The 21,763-nt window shown below is 54.0% G+C and overlaps 1 protein-coding gene across 3 annotated transcripts; it reads left to right on the top strand.

The window, feature by feature from the left end:
- Positions 1-1,859: 1,859 nt before the first annotated feature.
- CCDC27 (coiled-coil domain containing 27) lies at positions 1,860-21,120 on the top strand. 3 transcript variants are annotated; one of them, NM_001279930.1, is made up of 13 exons: positions 1,922-2,270; positions 3,594-3,717; positions 4,933-5,043; positions 6,210-6,367; positions 10,752-10,901; positions 12,091-12,183; positions 12,579-12,677; positions 12,771-12,945; positions 13,177-13,307; positions 16,017-16,094; positions 16,708-16,920; positions 19,255-19,359; positions 20,876-21,120. In NM_001279930.1, the coding sequence occupies exons 1-13, from the start codon at positions 1,953-1,955 to the stop codon at positions 20,996-20,998; spliced, it is 1,878 nt and encodes a 625-aa protein (NP_001266859.1). In that variant the 5' UTR covers positions 1,922-1,952; the 3' UTR covers positions 20,999-21,120. The 3 variants fall into 3 exon arrangements, with proteins under 3 accessions (XP_016813861.3, XP_063640157.1, NP_001266859.1); XM_016958372.4 differs by having other exon boundaries at positions 1,860-2,270; positions 12,579-12,945; XM_063784087.1 differs by having other exon boundaries at positions 1,862-2,270; positions 12,579-12,945; positions 16,017-16,143; positions 16,712-16,920.
- The last annotated feature ends 643 nt before the right edge of the window (positions 21,121-21,763 follow it).

The raw sequence follows: 21,763 nt of genomic DNA, 5'->3' as shown, positions 1-21,763 counted from the left end.
TTAGCCCCAACCCTGTGTCACAGAAGCATGTGCTGTATTGAATCAAGGTTTAATGGATTTAGGGCTGTGCAGGGTATGCCTTGTTAACAATCCGTTTGCAGGCAGCATGCCTGGTAAAAGTCACCGCCATCCTCCATTCTCTATTAACCAGGGACACAATACACTGAGGAAAGCTGCAGGGACCTCTGCCCCAGAAAGCCTGTCCAAGGTTTCCCCCCACTGAGACAGCCTGAGATGTGGCCTTGTGGGAAAGGAAAGACCTTACATCCCCCAGCCCGATACCCATGAAGGGTCTGTGCTGAGGAGGAGGAGTTAAAGAGGGAGGCCTCTTTGCAGCAGTTGAGATAAGAGGAAGATTTCTATCTCCTGCTCATCCCTCGGAACAGAATGTCTTGGTGTAAAGCCGACCATTCGTTCTACTCTTAGATAGGAGAAAACCAGCCTGTGGCTGGAGGCGAGATATGCTGGCAGCAATACTGCTCTGTTCCTCTTTGCTACACTGAGATGTTTGTGTAAAGTGAAACATAAATCTAGCCTACGTGCACATCCAGGCACGGTACCTTTCCTTGAACTTATTCATGATACAGATTCCTTTGCTCACGTTTCCCTTCTGACCTTCTCCCCACCATCACCCTGTTGCCCTGCCACACTCCCCTCACCAAGGTAGTAAAAACAGTGATCCATAAATACTGAGGAAACTCAGAGACCAGCGCCGATGCAGGTCCTTGCATGCTGAGTGTGCCGGTCCCCTGGGCTCACTGTTCTTTCTCTATACTTTGTCTCTGCGTCTTATTTCTTTTCTCAGTCTCTCATTTCCACCTGAAGAGAAATACCCACAGGTGTGGATGGGGCAGGCCCCCTTCAAATTTCCTTCAGTCAGCAAGCAGAGAAGCCTTTCTTCCCACTCAGACCCCAATCAAGGCTTCTGAAGGTAGGGGTTTTGTCTTTCTCTCCTTAAAAGATGTCTTGAGGTAGGCATTTGAAGCCTGGAAAATCATTCCCAGGGAGTCAGGCTACTCTTATCTACTCTTCTAGGTATTTCTTGGCCAAATGGTTCTAATCCCAGAGCCCACCCCCTAAACCTTTTTTTTTTGAGACGGAGTCTCACTCTGTTGCCCAGGCTGGAGTGCTCTGGTGTGATCTCTGCTCACTGCAAGCTCCGCCTCCTGGGTTCACGCCATTCTCCTGCCTCAGCCTCCCGAGTAGCTGGGACTACAGGTGCCTGCCACCATGCCCGGCTAATTTTTTGTACTTTTAGTAGAGACGGGATTTCACTATGTTAGCCAGGATGGTCTCGATCTCCTGACCTCATGATCCGCCCACCTCGGCCTCCCAAAGTGCTGGGATGACAGGCGTGAGCCACCACGCCCAGCCTAACCTTTTCTAATACAATTACTGTCTTCAAGCCAGCACATGGAGACATTTGAGCTGGACTCCTGTGTCCTTGGGAGCTGAATTTTTTTCTTTTCTTTTTTTTTTTTCTTTTTTTCTTTTTTCTTTTGTTTTGGAGATAGGGTCTCACTCTGTAGTCCAGGCTGGAGTGCAGTGATGTGAACACAGCTCACTGGAACCTCGACCTCCCCAGGCTCAGGTGATCCTCTCACCTCAGCCTCCTGAGGAGCTGGGACTACAGGTGCACGCCACCATGCCTGGCTAATTAAAATGTTTAACTCCTGGGCTCAAGCATTCCTCCCACCTGGGCATCCCAACGTGCTGGGATTACAGGTGTAAGCCACCACACCCAGCCCAGAAGGCAATCTTCAATATTGAGCTTTGCTCTTCTCAAAAACCTGGTGTCACAGCACTGGCCTCCAGCGCATCCAGCCGCGGGCCCCTTTTGCTCAATAATGGTTTCTATGGAGACATCTGTGATGCCACCACTGCTCCCAGGAGCCCACAGGACCTGGAGCTCTGGAAGCTGATCTCCTCCCACTGCACCAGCCAGCAGGTTCATGTTCGAGGCCATCTTCCCCTCCACACCCCAAGCCAGGCTGAAGAGAGATCCACGGGAAAAGCCGGGCCTGTCCTCATTCAGGTCCACATTCAGGCAACAAAGCTCACTTGGTCTTTGCATCCCACGCCTCGTGTTACCTAAGGAGGCCAGCCCATCTGAGAGGCACAGTTCAATGTCCAGCTCGATGGCCAGGGCCCTGGTGCTCCTCCAGAGCATGGCCAGCCGGGACGCCCGGTGCCCAGAATGGAAACTGCACCAAAAGCCACACACGCTCAGCAAGTCGGTCCAGACCATCAGCCGCTACTACAGGAAGACGGTATGGGGTCCCGGGAGGAGGGCTGCCACGAGCCTTGAGGTGACCTGTTTCTTCTCCTCCCCAAAGGCCCATAGAGCTGTCAGCCCACAAAGCATTCCACAGGCTTTCTGGTGATGGGTTACCAAAGAGGGATTCCAGGCAGGCAACGAATTGAGCGCTAGGGGTGGAAAGAGCCCTGCGGTCCTCCCCTTTCTGAAGGGCCTGGTGCCTTAGTCCCCACATGCCACCGGCTTCTTCTGGGTTAGCTGCTTTGGGCCGGTCCTCCCCTCTTGCAGACCTTGGCTCCCGGTGTCTCTGGTTGGCCAAGGGGAGAAGATGTACAGTTTGCCCCAAGACTCCCAAGGTGCATCTTGAAAAGGAGAGTGAAGGGGAGAAAACGTGAAAGGGGACCTCAGCCGGTCAGGTACACTGTGCCACCGTGTACTGGGGGAGCCCGAGATGGTCACCCCGGCTCCTGGCAGCTTCCTGGGTGAATGCATTGCCTGGACCTAGTGGACTATGGTTTCTTTTTTTCTTTTTCTTTTTTTTTTTTTTTTTGAGACGGAGTTTCACTCTTGTCACCCGGGCTGGAGTGCAATGGTGCGATCTTGGCTCACCGCAACCTCCACCTCCCGGGTTCAAGTGATTCTCCAGCCTCAGCCTCCAGAGTAGCTGGGATTACAATGTGCCACCATGCCCGGCTAATTTTGTTTGTTTGTTTGTTTGTATTTTTGTATTTTTAATAGAGATGGGGTTTCTCCATGTTGGTCAGGCTGGTCTCAAACTCCCAACCTCATGTGATCTGCCCGCCTTGGCCTCCCAAAGTGCTGGGATTACAGGCATGAGCCACCATGCCCAGCTGGACTATGGTTTCCAAAGTGGGTCTGCATGGCTCTTGCTGAGCATCCAGTGTGCTGGAGAGGGGACAGAGGGGACACACTGCTGCAGCCTGCACACACGCAGGCCCTTTCAACCCCAATGGGAGAGTGGCTTAGTGCCTGTGACCAGCAGCATGTGTGGGTGGGGTGGGGGGGCCTGTCTGTGAATCTCAGCCGGCAGTCAGGCAGAGGCAGGGCCCCCGTCTGTCTAGGCTTCAGGATGCCTAAGAAGCTCTCGGTGGGCAGCCAGTGCTCCAGAACCAGGGGGTTGTTGTGGGCAGGTCTCTGGGGAGGCCTGAGGGGCCACACGGTGTCCTGGGTGTGGGGTCTGCATCTACATACGACTCATAGGCACCTGCCATTGGGGTGATTTGTGATGGTTTAGGGAAAACAGGGTCTGCCCTTGGATGGGCTGGCCTACAGTCAGGGGCCTTCCGTGTCTGTCTTATTTTCCCCACTCTGCCAGAGTGAACCCAAGGATGCCGCCAGCCTCACCGGCTTCATGTCCAAAATGGAACTTCGAAGGGTCTTCCCCACGCGTCCTGACTGCCCCCAGTTCAGCAGCAGGGCCACATCCATGTCCCACTGTGGTAAGAGCCCCCGACCAGGACCGCCTGTGAAACTGCCTGTCAGAGTCGAGGGGCCGGGGGAGGTCTTCCTGCACCCTTCAGCCTGCGAGCAGCCGCCAGAGTTGGCCTCCACAGTGGCCCCAGCTGCTGCTTTTGAAATCCGCTCTGTGCTCAGGGAGCCAGGGCAGCAATGAAGCTGGGGATGGAGGGGGGCCCGCTTCTCCTGGCCACTATGATTATGATTTGTCTTCCCAGCCTTCTTGCTTTTCTATTGTTTCACCCACTAAAAATTCAGTAGGGTCAGGGGCTAGGGGAGTGGAAATGGTTGAAGATTCTGGAAGCTTCAGGAAAGAACCCCACAAAGCCAGATAGCTCATTAGGGACAGTGCCCCTGGGGAGCCCTAGCAGCTATCCGGTCCAAACCCTTCACTGCTCTGATGAGAACAGGAGGCTTGGAGCAGGCAGCTGCCGAGCTCCATGGGCATCTGGGGGATGCTGCCCAGAGCCAAGGCTTCATCCCAGCATCTGCTCCTGGACCTGGACTGGTTCCATGTCCCCACACAAGACACCATTCTTAGGGATGGCGAGCTTGAGCTAAATTCCTATAACCAGTAGCAAGGGTGGGGTGGGGGGTGGAGGAGGGGGTCCCGTGCTGTCCACTAATCTCAGCCAGCATCAGGTAGAAGCAGGGCCCCCACCTTTCTAGGCTTCAGGCCCCCACTGCCTCAGCAAGAGGGTCTCCGCGGTGGCCAGGGCTCCAGGACCAGGCATTTTTGTGGGCAGGTCTCTGGGGAGGCCGAGGGGCCACACGGTGTCCTGGGCGTGGGGTCTGCGTCTACATACTGCTCATAGGCACCTGCCATTGGGGCAATTTGTGATGGTTTAGGGGAAACAGGGTCTGCCTTGGATGGGCTGGTCTGGAGGCAGGGGAGCTTCCGCTCGACTTTTAGGAGGCACATTTTTACCGAAGGAAAGTAGGGTCTGCCCCTCCGGGGGAAAGGGGGCATCAGCTAGAGAAATTCAGCCACACCCGGGTCTGCTGAGGTGGAGACACCAGGGCAGGCAGGAGGATGAAGCCCACCCTTTGGTTCAGCCCTTGCTCAGTCCCATGCATCCATTAAAAAAAAGCCACCTGTGTCCCTACCTGGTGTTTAAGGATAAATAAGAGTCTGCCCTGGAGATCTTGGGGAGACAAGACCGCAGCAGTCACCAGATGGCATCTTTAACACTCTACAGGTTCACCCACTGAGGCCGATTTGTCCGGAGAGATTGACAACAGCTCGGAGACCTGGAGAGGCACCCAGGACCTGTTCTTGGCCAGGCGGGGCTCAGACACGAACGTGGACGGTGAGGGAGCCCCTAGGGCCTCTGCCTGCGCCTGCTGGGCCCCTGAGCTCGAGGCCTGCTTCTTGCAGGGTCACTGCTCGTGCCCTGCGGAATTCCCTCCCGGGACTGCCTGCCTCCTGAGGACTCACACAGAAAGGCCTCCGGGCCTCCCTTGTGCAGAACTAGCCCTGCCTTCCCTGACAGCATAGGCTGCAGTCCCCCCAGGACCGTGGCCCCTTGTCTTTAGTAAAAATCGTCGTTGAAAGTTTTGTCCCCTTGGCCTTTACCCAGAGGCTGATGGGTGCCTCCCTCACTGTGGGTAGAGACCCCCCGGGACACTGCTCCCGCAGACAGGTGTGCCTGTTTCCATTTACCAAGAGGAAATTCCCAGCACCGTGTCTCCTTTCTTGCCTTAACTGGAGGAAACCTAGAGTCTGTAGTGACCAGCTCCCCTCGACCTCAGGAAGGTGGAGAATCTCCTCCCTCCTCTCAGTTTAAAGATGGAGAAACTGGGCCGGGCGCAGTGGCTCACGCCTGTAATCACAGCACTTTGGGAGGCCAAGGTGGGTGGATCACGAGGTTCAGGAGTTCAAGACCAGCCTGGCCAAGATGGTGAAACCCCGTCTCTACTAAAAACACAAAAAAATTAGCCGGGCATGTGGTGGGCACCTGTAATCCCAGCTACTTGGGAGGCTGAGGCAGAGAATTGCTTGAATTTGGTAGGCAGAGGTTACAGTGAGCTGAAATCGTGCCACTGCACTCCAGCTTGGGAGATAGAGCAAGACTCCATCTCAAAAAGAAAAAAAAAAAAGAGAGAGATGGGAAAACTGAGGCTCCAGGAGGGGACAAGCAACCAGGTGTGCAGAGACAGCATCAGGATGACCCCCTCGTCCCGACTCCCAGCTCCGGCTCATTTGTCCTGGGTGTCTCGGCCAGAGCTTCCGCACCTTCCTGCCCTCCGTCAGCACGCGCTGTGCTGGGTGTGGGCGCCCCATCGTGTTCACAGCAGCACCACACTGTGTCCTCAAAATGAGGGTGGCAAGAGTTAGGAGACAGATTGGAGTCCGTCTGGGCAGATAGGGGTTTCTGAGGGAAGTCTCGGAAGGGTGGATGTCGTCATCGAAGACGCCAGAGGAGCTCGGCAGGGAAGGGTCTCATTTCTCACTCGGCCTCCGCTGTCGCCACAGGGTACCTCCTTCCCTTCAGTAAAAGCATCTGCGAGTTCGATTACTTGCGGACGAGGAGAAAATCCCAGACTTTGAGTCCGGTCACCAGCAGCTCAGTCGCATCTCAGAGCTGCCCGAGAAAGAGGATGCCCTGGTACCTCTCAGTCATCCACGAGAAGGTACTGGCGGAGGGGGTGCAAATCCCGGCCCCCCACCCCTCGCTCTGCGTCCGGCTGGGAGGACAGCCCTGCTCCCTGACAGGCTCTGGTTCTAGTATCTGGTTAGCTGCATCAAGCAGGTCCCCATGGCCTAAAATACCTCCAGACCCCCTGCTTTGACAAAGCTCCTCACCCCTGTCCATCCTCACCCCAGTGGGTGGCAGTTACGCCGGCATGGAACTCAGACTCACCGGCACGCATGACTTCCAACCGTCCACACATCTTTGCACCCACAGTATCTGCTTCAGAGAATGTATTCTAAGTAATAAAAATCATAACAGGAATAACCAGCTTGATTTATGCACAAGTTGATTCATTGTAGTGTTATTCTTTTTTAAATCTATAAGAAAGACTAACCTATATTTTCACTGTCTTATAATTCCGTCATCAAATTTTAGTATCAAAGTTATTCTGGCCTCATTAAAATGAAAGAAAGAAAAGGCTGGAAAACAGTTCCTTTTTTCTTTTTATTTCTTTTTTTTTTTATTTTATTATTATTAGTAGTAGTATTTTTTGAGACGGGGTCTCACTCTGTCACCCAGGCTGGAGTGTGGTGGTGTGATCCCAGCTCACCGAAGCCTTAAGCTCCCTGAGCTCAAGCAGTCCTCCCACTTCAGCCTCCCAAGCAGCTGGGACTACAGGTGTGCGCCACCACACCTGGCTACTTTTTGTATTTTTGTAGAAATGGGGTTTCCCCGGCCAGGCGCGGTGGCACACGCCTGTAATCCCAGCACTTTGGGAGGCAGAGGTGGACAGATCCACGAGGTCAGGAGATCGAGACCATCCTGGCTAACACGTGAAACCCCGTCTCTACTAAAAATACAAAAAATTAGCCAGGCGTGGTGGTGGGTGCCTGTAGTCCCAGCTACTTGGGAGGCTGAGGCAGGAGAATGGTGTGAACCAGGGAGGCGGAGCTTGCAGTGGGCTGAGATGGCGCCATTGCACTCCAGCCTGGGTGACAGAGTGAGACTCCGTCTCAAAAAAAAAAAAAAAAATGGGGTTTCCCCATGTTGCCCAGGCAGGTCTCGAACTCCTGGGCTCAAGTGATCCACTCGCCTTGGCCTCCCAAAGTGCTGTGATTAGGGGTGTGAGCCACTGCACCCAGCACCTTTTTTCTTTTTCTATTCTCTGGAAGAGTTTGTATAAGACTGATGTGATTTCTTCCTTGAATTCTGAAGAATTTGCCATTGAAGGCTTCTGTGTCTGGGGATTCCTCACAGGAACACTCTTATTTTATTAATTAATTTATTTATTTATTTTTGAGACGGAGTCTCTCTCTGTTGCCAGGCTGGAGTGCAGTGGCGCCATTCAGCTCGCTGCCACCTCTGCCTCCCGGGTTCAAGCAATTCTCCTGCCTCAGCCTCCCAAGTAGCTGGGATTACAGGCACGCACCACCACACCCAGCTAATTTTTGTATTTTTAGTAGAGATGGGTTTCACCATGTCGGACAGGATGGTCTTGATCTCTTGACTTCGTGATCTACCCGCCTCGGCCTCCCAAAGTGCTGGGATTACAGGCATGAGCCACTGCGCTCAGCCTTTATTTTTTAGAGAAAGGGTCTCATTCTGTTGCCCAGGCTGGAGTGCAATGGCACGATCAGAGCTCACGGCAGCCTCTATCTAGAGGGGCACTTTTATTTTTTAATTTGTTTATTTAATTTATTATGAGACAAGGTCTCATTTTGTCACCCAGGTTGGAGTGCAGTGAAGTGATCCCAGTTCCCTACAGCCTTGACCTCCCAGGGTTCAAGCAATCTTCCCACCTCAGCCTCTCGAATAGCTGGGACCACAGGCACACGCCACCATGCCCATTAATTTTTTTCATTTTTTTGTGGAGACGAGGTTTCTCCATGTTGCTCAGGTTTGCCTCGAACTCCTGAGCTCAAGTGATCCTCTTGCCTCAGCCTCCCAAAGTGCTAGGATAGCAGGTGTGAACCACTGTACTGGGCCCCTACAGGAGCAGTTTTAAAAATCACAAATCAGGCCAGGCACAGTGGCTCACCCTTATAATCCCAGCACTTTGGGAGGCTGAGGTGGGTGGATCATGAGGTCAGGAGTTCAAGACCAGCCTGGCCAAAATAGTGAAACCTCATCTGTACTAAAAATACAAAAAAGAAAAAAAAAAAAAGCTGGACGTGGTGGCAGGTGCCAGTAATCCCAGCTACTTGGGAGGCTGAGGCAGGAGAATCACTTGAATCCAGGAGGCGGAGGTTTCAGTGAGCTGAGATCGAGCCACTGCACGCCAGCCCAGGCGACAGTGCGAGACTTTGTCTCAAAAAAAAAAAAAAAAAAAAATCACAAATTCAATTATTTAAAAATATATCCAGATTTTGTTTTTCCTCTAGTTCCAGTTTTGGTGTTCTGTGTTTTTCTAGGAATGCATCTATTTCACATAAGATTTTTTATGTATCAGCCTAAGGCTGTACGTGGTACAAGGATAATTACTAGCTTTGATGCAGTGTGGGCAGGGTGGGGACGGCCTCTGTCTCATTCCCGACGTGGCTGCCTTGTGCCTCCTTTCTTTTTCCCCATTGGTCTCATTGGAGTTTTATCAATTTTAATAACCTTCTCTTAGAATCAGCTTTAGATTTTGTGGATTTTTCTCTAGTGTCTGTTTCCTTCTTTCTCTGCATTCTTTTGAAACTGGTAAAGTTTTGATGAAAATTATGGACATGAGTCACAAAATGTTGGTGAGTTGGTGCAGGGCACAGAAGCGTTGGGGGGTCATATGACTGAACGGAGACACAAGGGGGCTTGCCAGTCCCAGCTCCTGGGGGTCCATGATCTTCATTTTGTTTACTCCTGCAACTCTACCTGTACATTATTATAGATTTCACTGCTTTAAGAGTGTTCCTACCCTTTAACCAAGTAATTTCATTTCTGAGAAATAGGCTGAGCATATCATTAGCCAAGAGTCAGGCAGATATGCTGTTGTTATTCATGCAGGCAGCAGGGAGGGGATTTACCAGGTCGTGTGTATGAACCATCCAAGGGAAGGGCTGCAGGCTTGGCTGCCTCCAGGAGCTCCAAGGGGCTCATCAGGCTTTTCTTTATCTCCTCTCTGCCTTCGTCTGGGCTGTCATAGATAAACTCTTCTCATTTGGTGGCAAGAGAGCCACCTGCAGCAACAAGTTTGCAGCTGGCATTGTGTAAACTCGGCAGCTCTAACAGGAAATCGGATCTCCCTTCCAGCAGTCCTTGCACTATTTTGAGACGTGCGAGTGTCTCGGGACCATGGCTTGGGTGATGAAATGTGATTTCTGCACTTTTTTTTCCCTTTAACTTTGTATTTCAGGCATAAAGTGGTAAGAATCCATACTACAAAGATTCCCATGTACCTTTCCATTCCCCAAATGTTAAATGTGGCCACGTTTGCTTTATCCTTCTCTCTTCTCTCTCCCCCTTGCTCCTCTCTCCCTCTCTCCCTTCCTATATCATAAATTTTCACACCTATCTTTATTCCTTTTCTTCTACTTTCTGCGGGATTAATTTTAGTTCTTTTTCTGAACTCTTGAGATAGATACTTGGGTCATGATTTTCCATTTCCCTCCTGGTATATGCATTTTAAGGCTATAAATTTGCCGTTAATCACAACTTTAACTGCATCCCACGAGCTTTGATGTGTCCGGATGTTCATTATCAGTTTAAAATGTTTCTAGCTTTCCTTGTGATTTCTTTTTTGACCCATTGGCTACACAGAAGCCTATCACTTACTTTCCAAACATTTAGGGGACTTTCTAGTTATCTTTCCTTCCAGAATATTCTGTTGGGATCATTTTCCTTCCACCTGAAGAACTCCCTTTAGTATTTCTCTAAGTTCAGATCTGCTGGTCACAGATTCTTTCAATTTCTGTTTGCCTGAAAACATCTTTATTTTTGTCTTTAATTTTGAAGAATTGAGGGAGTTGAGATTCTGAGAACAAAAGTTTGAGGAGCTCCCTGACAGGCCCCTAGGGAAGCTTGGAGGGTGTTGCCGGTTAAGTGTCGGGGCTGCAAAGAAGACTGGTGTCCTGTGGTATAGTGGGGTGCAGGGACACACCACGGGCCAGGTCCGAAAGGGAAGCTGCCTTGCAACTCCTCGGACGAGGATTTAGGATCTGTTCTTAGGATGGGTGCAGAGGCGCTGGAGGTGCCAGGCATGGCTGCAGTAAAGAGCTGGCACATCTTGATCTCCAGATGTGTAGTGCTAGCTCTTTACCGCAGTACATATCTTGAAATCCCTGGGACCCTAGGGTTTTGGGGTACCACAACAGCAGATCTGCTCCTCCTGGGTGGGCTGGAGGCAGGTCAGGGGAAGAGTGTGTGGCTGCATGGCCCACGGGGGCTGCCCTTGGTTTTCTGCCCAGGATCACTGCCTGTCTGAGCTGGAGATACAGGTTCAGAAGAAAGACAGGGAGATCCTGCTGCTCCAGGAGGAGAGGGAGGCCCTGAAGACGCAGCTGAAATGCCTTCTGAAAGGCAAAGGCCAAGAGACATCCATGTCCCCAGGCAGGAGGGTGAGCCAGCCCCAGCGGGGCACAGCGCAGAGCTCTAAGACGGTTGTTTTCAAAGCGTCCAAAGCTGCTAGTGACACACAGGCCCCTGGCAAACCCCCAGGCCCCCTGGATCCTATCAGGTCCTCACTGGAACGTGGACCGGTTCTCAGGGTTCTGATCAACAGGCAGGGGAGAGGCAAACAGAGGCACGAAATGACAAATGAGAGCCATGAGCTGATGCAACAGGTGGGGGAGAGGTGAATGGAGGCGCAAAATGACAAATGAGAGCCGTGAGCCAATGTCTAGGCACCTGCACCTGGCTTCTGACTTGCTTTCTGAATGGGGCAAGGCACAACGCTGTCGGGGCTCAGGGTCCTTATCCATAAAATGAGGGCTGAGTTCACCTCTGAAATCCTGGGGCATGGAGGCCACCCTGCAGGCAGATTCCCCAGGCCTGGCTCTGTGCATCATCTGCAGTGGTAGCTTGTATTACCCTGCCCTGGCCAGGAATCCCTTCTCCCCACTCTCTGGCTGTGAGGCCCCCTGTGAGGTTGGGCATGGGGTTGGGGTGGGGGTGGGGTAGGGGTGGGGATGCAGGTGGGGATGCTACCCCACCTCTAGGTGTGGGCAGAGGACTGGACGAGGCAGGTCTGTGTTGTGCCCAGGGGCGGTCACCTGATCTTCCTAAGATTTCTTTCACACCTGAGGAGACAGCCTGAGTTTATGCTGGGGGCCAGAGATGAAGCAGCAACCAGGGGGAAGGCCCCTGACCATGCCAACTGCCCTAAATGCCTCAAGGGAAGGCTGCCTAGACACACAGGGCGGGGGCAGGGAAAGGTGGCCAGCCGGGGGCTTCCACTCTCTGTCCTCCCCAGGCTGCTGGGTGGGTGTCTGAGGGTGGGCCACCCAGGCAATGACATGCACGGTGGGCGTGTCTAAGGCTGGCTGGCCTTGTCCTTTACTGCAAGGCCGCTTGCTGGGGGCTGCTCTGGGGGTGCCTAGAGCCCCACTGCCCCCCAGAGCTGCCCATCCGCAGGTTCCTGTGCCCTCCACTGCCACAGCACCCACATCCCCCAGCCCCTTGGCAGGAGGATGCAGGTCCCCTCCCCAGACATGAGAGGCCGCTGTCCCTTCTAGGACAGGCAGTGGGCTGTCCCTGGGGTGCCGCAGGAGGGGCTGGAAAGCTGAGGGTCCCACGGGCGTCTTGCAGGAGCAGATCTTAGACGCTTCGCTGAAGCCGGGCAGGCTGAGCCTCCTGAAGGCCTTCTCCAGACATGAGGAGGAGCTGCAGCACTGGTGGCAGGTGCGGGCCGCCTGGAGAGCAGGCACGCAGCGGGGGACCCGGGCCCAGGAGCCACCTAGGCTGCTTAACTAAGAGGCCCAGGCCCCAAATGTCCCTGCTGCAGCCCTGACCTGGGGTGCCCCACTCCAGGGGAGCAGGTGAGGTGGGTGGGTCGTTAGCCCCCTTGAAGGCACAGGTCAGGTGCAGTCTCCTGACAGAGGGAGGACCCGTGACAGAGGCCACAGTGCCTGGGCCACTGTTGGTGACCTTGCCAGGCAGATGCTCCCCCACTCCCTGGACCCTGCAGCAGCCTGGAAGGAGACGCCCTCCCTAGTGCCCCCGCCATGAGCATTAGAGCCCCCTGCCCTGGGGGTGCCCCGCAGCCCTGCCCAGCCCCTGCCCTACCCATCTTACAGATGCAGGAGGAGTCTGCGGCACCGGAGAGGGGCAAGGAGCCCGACCTGGGAGGTGGCGAGGAGGACCAGGGCCTGGAAGGGGAGCCCGATGGGGTGGAGGACGCGGGTGCCAGGGGAGGTGTGAGCCAGATGGGATCCGTGCATGAGGAGGGAAGCGAGGAGGAGGAAGAGGAGGAAGGGGAGAAGGATGAGGACTCAGAGGAAAGGGAGCTGCCGGAGGAAGAGGGGATCCTCAGGAGAAGGGCCTCCTCCCTGGCCGAGTCGTTTGAGGAGGAGCTGCTGGCCCAGCTGGAGGAGTACGAGCGGGTCATCCTGGACTTCCAGTCCGACCTGGAGGCCACCAGGACCAGATACTCCCTTGCAACAGGTAGGGCCTCGGCGGGGGGCACTGGGCTTTGGCCACTCAGTGGTTCCCGGCCCAGGAGCTGGGACGCCCAGACGCTGCCTGCTCTGGTCAGTGAGCTGGAGCAGGGGCAGGTGTCGGCAGCCTCACCCAGGCTGGCAGAGCCCTCCCAGCTGCCGCAGTGGCCCGGCCCTCTCCTTCTGTCCCTCACTGCCCCTGCTTGCTCCTGCTCACCGCCTCTGCCTCTGTGCCCAGGAGTGATTGCGTCTTTACAACAACAAGTGGATTTCCAAGAAACCCAGCTGCGAAAGATCAATACGGAAAATGAGACGCTGCAGAAGGAGCTCCGAGAGCGGAGGCAGCAGCTACAAGCCATGACCGACAAGGTGGCCGTGCGCTCAGTACCGGCCTCCGCTCCACGAGCACGGGCCCCAGGCTTCATTAACCCCCGGCAGCTCGGGGCAGGCGCTGCCCGTCCCATCTACTGATGGAGACTTTGAGCCTGGGGCGTCCAGGCAGCTGGCCCAGGGTTGTGCAGCTGATAGCAGCCCCGCTAGGATTCCCCAAGGTGTGTGGGAGGCTGGAGCCCATGTGCCCAGCCACAGCTCTGCCCTGCCCCTGGGCTGGAAGCACGTGTCCCTGTCTCCTGAGCTGCTGTGCTCTTGGCCACTCCTCAAGCATCTCCTGGCCCCGGAGTCCTGGGGGTCAGAACGCTCTATCCGTGCTTAGAGAGACTGCTACTCCACTGAGCCCACTCTTGTCGTTTTTGTTGAGCGTTTTAGGTTTTTACTCTTATCGAAGTTATTCATGCACATCGCTTAAAGAATCAAATAGTTCCACGAGGCCTGTCATGAAAACCAGGAGCCTCTGACCTCCTCCCTCTCATTCGCCCTCTCCTAAGGCATCATTTTAAATTCTTCCAGCACATTCTTTATGAATCTATCTCCAAATCTCTAAATAGCATGCTCATAATGGCCATTCTAGATTGTTCTCCATCTTAACATTATTTAATGCTTCCTTTTTTTCCTCCCTTGCCACCGCCCCCCAACACACACAAGGGCAGCCTTTCCATCCACCCTTCTCCTCATATCATTCTATCACAATCAATGTTGCACCGACATCATTAGGACAGTTATTTGTCTCACACACATACATAAATAAAATAAGTTTTACAGAACAGTACTAAGATTCATAAACCACAACTTTAAAACTGCTGCATCCCATCCCTTTTGCTTTCTTGCCCTCTTCACTTATTTTTGGTGGAGCACATCCTCCAGTAGTTTTATCAAAAAGGATAAATGAGGCTGAGCACGATGGCTCACACCTGTAATCCCAGCACTTTGGGAGGCTGAGGCAGGTGGATCACCTCAGGTCAGGAGTTCAAGACCCGCCTGACCAGTATGGTGAAACCCCAGCTCTACTAAAAATACAAAAATTAACCGGTGTGATGGTGGATGCCTGTAATCCCAGCTACTCAGGAGGCCAAGGCAGGAGAATTGCTTGAACCCAGGAGAAGGAGGTTGCAGTGAGCCAAGATTGCACCATTGCACTCCAGTCTGGGCGACAAGAGCAAAACTCCATCTCAAAAAAAAAAAAAAAGGATGAACAGGGGTAAAGTTTTGGGGACAGGATATGTTGGCAAATGTCCTTACTCTACACCCTCATAACATCTGGGTTGGATATAGCATCCCTGTTTGAAAACCATTTTCCTTCAGCATCACAGAGGCCTTCCTCTGTTGTCTTCCAGGTTGGCCGATGATAAGTCCAAAGGCGTTCATGGTTCCTTCTGTGTTGGTTGTTCCTCTCTGGAAAGTTGTAAGATCCTATCTTTGTCCCAGGTGATCTGAAACCTCCCAGAGTTGTGCTTTATTGAGGGCGTGTTTTCATCTGTTGTATTGGGCACTCAGCAGCCATCTGGAAACTCATGTCCTTTAGTTCTGGAATTTTCTTTGGTTTTATTGTTTTTTTTATGGCCTTCTCTCACACTATTGGACCTCCTGTCCTGCTCTTGTTTTATCTGTTATCTCAACCTTTTTGTCTCTTTGTCTCTTACAGATACTTTCTAGAAGATTTCCTTAACTTTATCAACAGCTCTTTTCATTTTGTTATAATATTTTACTCTGATGTTCTCTGAATGTTCCATTTTTCTTTTTTTGAAGCGCACTCTTGTTTGGCTTCACAATTGCAGTGTTTTCCCTTGATGACAGAGTTCATCATACTGTTAGTTTTCTAACTTCTTGCACCACTTCTATTTCCTACAAGTTCCCTTTTAAAGTTTGCTTTTGGTGTCTGTCATTCATCTGAGAGCTTTGCTCCAATGTTCGAGTTGACTGGACTCTGAGCACACAGTTGACCACTCTGTGCTCCCTGGCAGAGCAGTGTGCTTTGCTTTGGCATTTTAATGGAGAGTTTCTTTTCTTTTCTTTTCTCCTTTTTTTTTTTTTTCTGAGATGGGTTCTCACTCTGTCACCCAGGCTGGAGTTCAGTGGTGTGATCACAGCTCACTGCAGCCTCAGCCTCTCCAGAGTCGGGTGATCCCCTCGCCTCAGCCTCCTGAGGAGCTGGGACCACAGGTGCACACCACCACACCCAACCAATGTTCTTATTTTTTGTAGAGATAGGATCTATGTTACCCATGCTTCTCTCAAATTCCCGACCTCAAGTGATCCACCCACCTCAGCCTTCTAAAGTGCTGGGATTACAGGTGTGAGCCACTGCACGTGGCCTAGGGCTCTTCATTTCTGAAATAACATTCCACCAATCATCCTCATTTTAGCCTCCATGTTTAGAAGAACCCGGACCAACAATGTCTGAGACTTTTAGGAACTCAAGTGTGAATTGGGCTTATTTTCTGCTTTTCCTACTGCCGGCTATTTGGCTTTCTTGGATCTGGGATGTCAGATACCACTCAGCCACCTTCAAACTCTCCAAAATATTTTTAGTCCTTTTTCTTCTCCTCTTCTCCCTGCCTTCAATAGAAATCCCGCTGCTATTATTTTAGGGAGCTTTGGGGAAGGAAAAAAGTTAGATGCCGGAATTCAGTCTGTTATCTAAACCTGGGAGTCCCCCAAGCCAACCCTTCTGTCTCCTTCCAGTTCTCCAACCTCCGAGAAGATAAGAAACACCAAGAGATGATGGGGCTCATTGAAAAGGACAACCAGCTCCTCCGACAGGTGACAGCCTGGGTGTCGTTAAATGATCAGCCAGGCCACTGTTCTTGCTGTAAGTCCCAACACAGCGAAGGGCAAGACGGGGCTGGAGCATCTTCACAGCCGAGCCAGGGCCCCTTCGGTAGCATGCCACTCGACACATCTCTGCACCCCATGTCCACACAGAAGGCTCCTCGCAATTGCTGGGTCCAGACTGGACTGGAGGGACCCAGCAAGCGTTGCCAGTCCTTTTTTTTTTTTTTTGAGACAGAGTCCTGCTCCGTCACCAGGCTGGAGTGCAGTGGTGTGATCTCAGCTCACTGCAACCTCCGCCTCCTGGGTTCAAGTGATTCTCCTGCCTCAGTCTCCCGAGTAGCTGGGACTACCAGCACTTGCCATCATGCCCAGCTAATTTTTGTATTTTTAGTAGAGACAGGGTTTCACCATGTTGGTCAGGCTGGTCTCAATCTCTTAACCTCATGATCCGCCCACCGCAGCTTCCCAAAGTGCTGGGATTACAGGCGTGAGCCACTGCACCTGGCCGCCGGCCATCTTTTAGGAAAAAGTGGATGGGTACCACACATACTCAGGTTGGGCGAAATGACCCCACCTCTTTTTTCTCCCCGGCTGTCCCCAGCAAGTGTCGGAACTGGAGAGAAAGCTCACCAAGCGGGACCGCGTCATCTCAGAGTTGGACACCAAGGTCAGCCAGCTGCAGGAGCAGGTGGAACTGGACCAGAACCACCTGCAGAGGTGGAAGCAGCTGCAGGAGGATTTGCAGAGCAAGAAGGAGATGATTCAGCAGGCAGAGCAGCACACCCGCGTGGCCCTGGAGAGCTCCCAGTCCAGGGTATGCCCAGCCCTTCCTCCTGAGGGTCTGTCCCAGCAGCTGGCGGCCGAGCACCCGGGCCTCTGCCCACCGTCCACCGAGGTAGAACCGGGGTCTGAGTACGCTGGGGCTTGGGCTGGTTCTGCCGTGTACACCAGCATCCACACAGAGTTGACACTCAAGAAATGTGGGTAGAGGACGGAGTGAGAGTGCAACAGAGTAGCCCGGAAATGTTTGTCAATGGCAGTGGTGGGCGGAGCCCCATGGGCAGGGCTGCGGGTCTTGGGTTGCATTGCAAAGGGGTTGGATCACTGGCTGGAAAGGAGGAGGGTGCCTGGATAGGGAGGCATGGTGTTGCCCTCCCTATCTCTGAATCATAGCGTGCTTGCTGGGCCAGGCACCATTCTAAGTACCTTCTTGGTATCAAAGTCATGTAGCTCCTTTAACCAGACTGCGAAGTAGTTATCATGATCCTCACTTAGTAGACAAATAGGAAAGGATGAACAGTCCCCCTGGACAGCAGACCTGCTTTGCGGTGGTGCTGGGATTTGGCAGTCTCAACTGCAGGGCTCCACTGGGGTGTCATATGAAACGTGAGCAAGGCCAGAGTGTGCCCTGCTTGTGAGGGCCCCGTGCCAAAAAGGAAATCAATAAAGAGCTGACCATTTTTTTTTTTTTTTTTCTGAGACAGGGTCTTTCTCTGTCATCCAGTCTGGAGTGCAGTGGGGTGATAACAGCTCACTGCAGCCCTGCCCTCCCAGGCTCAAGCTGTCATCATCCCACCTCAGCCTCCTGAGTAGCTGGGACCACAGGCATGTGCCACCATACCTGGCCAATTTTAAAAGGTTTTTGTAGAGACGGTCTCACTATGCTGTCCAGGCTGGTCTTGAACTCCTGGGCTCCAGCAATCTGCCTGCCTTGGCCTCCCGAAGTGTTGGGAATACAGGTGTGAGCCACCGTGCCTGGCCCTGACCTTGATTTAGAATCCAAAATTAAGCAAAGGTCAAGGTCATGTATGGAGGCTTTTGAAGTCAGGTCCCCACCAGAAATGCCAACTGCAACTCAACTGCGTCCTCTTTCCTGCTTGAGTCCACCTCCTTCCGGCTGGGTCAGACTGAGGCACCCACCCCTGGTATCCCTTGATAAAACAGTTTGGGATCCAGCCGTAGTCCTGGTGAAAACGTTAGACTAGAGGTGGTCTAGGTGTGTCCATTTGTGCACCAGCCTGCACTGACCTGGTCGAGCCTGGAAAAGCTGAGCTGAGAAATATTGTGAAGCTAAGTCCGGGTGAGCAGGAACTAGCGCCAAGCCTGATGGTGAGGCCCCACGGGTGTGGGGAAGTGAGGCTGGACACCCCGGGTAGCTGCCAACCTCTACCCTAGGGAGGCACCCCCAGTACAGAGGCCCAGCCCCTTGTGACCTCACGACCTCCAGCACCTGGCACGGTGTTTGTACAAAGTTGGGCGCTCAATAAATACTGGAAAGAAGGAAAGGATTCCACTCCTCACACAGGCCAGGGGCCCATGACATTCCTGCTGTCACTTAAACCTGTCCGAGCGGCAGTGTGGACATGCTTCCACTCGGAGGCAAGGCTGAACCTCTTGGGCCCGGCTCCTGTGGGGCACCTCTGCGTCGTCAGGGTTTCTGGACGAGGAACTCGTGCTGAGCGTGCCGCATAACTCGAGGGGTTCCTGTCTGAGGCTCCTGGGGTGCAGATTGGAGGGGTTTCCTCTGCAGCTTCCTGGGAGGCACGATTAGCTACCTCTGGGGAGGCGGCTGTGGGTGTACAGGCAGACAAGGATCTTCATGGCAGCAGAAGACGAGAACGCCTTCCGGGTCTGTGCGCGGGGGCCAGGTTCAACGCTGCTGTCCATGGCACAGACACCTCCTAGTCAGCATGGAAAGGAGAAAGCACCAGCAGCACACTGTTAAATGCCTAAAGTGAGAGTGTCCCCAAGGGCCAGGAAGTCCGCTCACTGCAGCTCCCCTGGGCAGTGGAGGATGGTCCAGGGGTTACGTGCGGCTTCTGTACCATTTTGGTTTGTTGGTTTAAAAATATATATATGTGTGTGTGTAGGTTTTACTTTCCAATTAGAAAAGCCCACCTGGTGTAGGAGAGTCTTTGGGCTTTGGGGCTGGGCCGCACAGGGTCAGGGGTTGGATCCGGCACCTCCTAGCTCTCAGACAATCCACATTGACTTCTCTGGCACCTGTTTCCAGTTTCTAAAGCCATGAAAAGTGAGGGTGAGCTGTTCCTTCCAGGTCCATAAAAAATAAGGTGGTGGGGGGTGCAGCCCACTGGCCAGGTGCCTTCTTGGGTAAAGGCGAATGATGGTGTTGTCCCTTTGCTCATAGCTCGAGAGGTTAAGGAATAACATCATCCAGGCCACCTTTAGCATCTCCGGGACCAAGTCCTTGGCCAACGAGATCTCTGACAATGACATCCTGGAAGCCCTGCAGGTATACCCCTAAGCTCAGCTGCCTCTATCTGGGCCCCAGCCCCCCAGGCCAGAGCTGTGGTAGGGGGTTTTGGGGGGCCTAGACTAGATTCAAGGGACTCTGTTCTCATCCTACCTGTGTCACCTATTCACCTGGACTCCAGGACCCTCCTTTCTCTCTGCTCAGGCAGAGGGGATCAAATCATCCTAAGGCAGGTGGGGGCATGGCACAGAGTCTTAGCTACTCTCAGCAAAACGGGGGACGGGCATCAGAGACCAGCAGTAACTGCCACAACCCATCCTGAGCGCTGTGGAGAGGGGACAAGCCGCTCAGGTCACAAAGATTCTCCCACAGCAGGAGCCCAGCCCTGGCTTTGTCCAGCTTGGTCCCCTCCGCTGGTATCACCACCCACTGATCCAGGGCCCTGGTGCAGACCCCTCCCACCCCGGCCACAGCCTCCTGGGCTCCTTCCTGACCAGGGGTCCCCAAGCAGGGGCCTCGGAGAAGTAGAGGGGTATAGGAGAATTCAGGCCTTGGGGTCACTGGGCATGAGGGGGTCACCACCCACCAGCTGGGGGCCACACACTCACTTTTCTGAGCCATAGATGCCTCCCTCTGTGATGGAGAGCGCATGCTCACCTGCAAGGTGTCGTAAGACTCAGAGCTCTGGGAGCCGGGCACCGGCTATGGCTCTGTGTGGGGCCGTGTGCTACGAAGGGGTCACCTCTCACCAGGAGCTGCTTTTGTTCCCAAGACCCACACTTCACCCTCTGGGGCTGCCCTTAAACCCCAGTGTGTGCCCCTGACCTTCGAGCACCCACGTTCCTGGGGCCTGGTTCCCTTCCTCTGCAGAGTGTGGGGGCCCTGGACAGTGCCTCTCCTGCAGAGCTGTAATGTGGAGAGAGGTCTCTTCGGCCTTGGTACTGTTGTCTGGGGGAGGGGAGGAGGAAGGGGAGAGAAAGAGGAAGAGAAGAGGGAAGACAGAGGATGGAGGGAGTTATTCCCACCGCACAGTAGCCAGGGAAGAGCACCTTTGCTTGCTTGCCATAGCCTGACATGAACCAGCAACGGCCCAGAGAGGAGAATGGAAGAGAGGTGGGGACAACATTCCCTCTGTACAGGACAAGGGACTTGAGGGACAGATGTGACGACCTCAAAGATCTCTAGGAGTCTGGGGCTCCTCACAACTCTAAGAGGGCTGAAGAAGGGACTTAGTGCAGGTTTCTGCGGGCTGGTGGTGTGCACCTGCCCCCGGCTCCGCATTCTGTGACTTCACTTCCGTGGCTGAAAATCAGCCACTGTGGGAATATTCCCACCACAGAAACTGGCAACGCCACAAAGCCGAGCGTTGTTTGTTTTTTCTCCCCCTGGAGAGCCGGTTGTAAGTATTCACCAGCACACCCCTGCTGCAGCAAGCCCCTCTGGAGGAGGAGGAGAGGGTGGCGTCCCGGGCAGCTGGCATGGACTGTGCAGACCGGCCTCAAGGCCAAGGTGAGGAACTGGGAAGGCCACCTCGACGGCTGTGTTTCTTGTGTAGAGAATTATCTCAGAGAGAAGCGACTACTATAATCAGCTGAAGCAGAAAGGCGTCAAAGTGCCCCCCCTGCAACAGTCAGAGGCCTTCCTGACCAGCAAATCCAAGAAGGGGACCTCCAAGTAGGCCCAGCCAGGCCCCCAAATACGGTCAGCCCAGCAGAGGCCGGGGCCCAGCTCCAGAACCACCCACCCCCACCATGCGTCCTGCTCTCAGACTCAGAATTAAACCCCGTTGTTGGCACTGTCCCACCTTTTTCTTCTCTGGGATCCACGCGGGGGCCTACTCTCCTCTGCGACCTTGAGCTACAGGGACACTCCCCATTCCAAAGCTCACTCACAGGGAGTCAGCACACCAGCCTGTGCCCCTAGCTCCTAACAGGTCCCCTTGAGGCACCAGGCTGCCAGAGGCCTGAGCCGGGTGTCCGCCCAGCACTCAGCACAGACCTCACGCCTACTGAGCAGAGCGGGTCTGTGACCTTCTGCCCCGGGGGCTCTCCTGGCTGGGGCACTCTGTTGCTGGAGGACCCCTCTGGAAGATGGTGAGGGTGGGGGGCTCTGTTCCCATCCCCCCGCTCCTGGAAGGAAAGCTTTACGCACGGGAACGGTGCCTGTGGTCCCTGACGCTTCCCCGGCGCCTCTGAGGCTCTGGGCGCCTGAACACCTTCGGAAGGGACTCTCCCCATCACCCTTCTCTGCTCCCCACCCACACCTGCTTCCCTTCCCGCCGCGAGCACCGAGCGTGGGCCACGTGCGGGCGCCACGCCCCTCAAGCCCCGGAGGAGGACGGTCCCCGCTGCCGGGTCCCCGAACCCAGCATTCAGGCCCAGACGCGCCCAGAGCCTCCCGCAGTCTCGTCGGCGCTGCAGCCGGGTCCCCGCGGGGCTGGGGG

Source organism: Pan troglodytes, chromosome 1 (genome assembly GCF_028858775.2).
Source record: "Pan troglodytes isolate AG18354 chromosome 1, NHGRI_mPanTro3-v2.0_pri, whole genome shotgun sequence".
Lineage (NCBI taxonomy): Eukaryota > Metazoa > Chordata > Mammalia > Primates > Hominidae > Pan > Pan troglodytes.
Note: the sequence above shows the minus strand (reverse complement) of the source record. Positions and strands in the feature narration are given on the sequence as shown.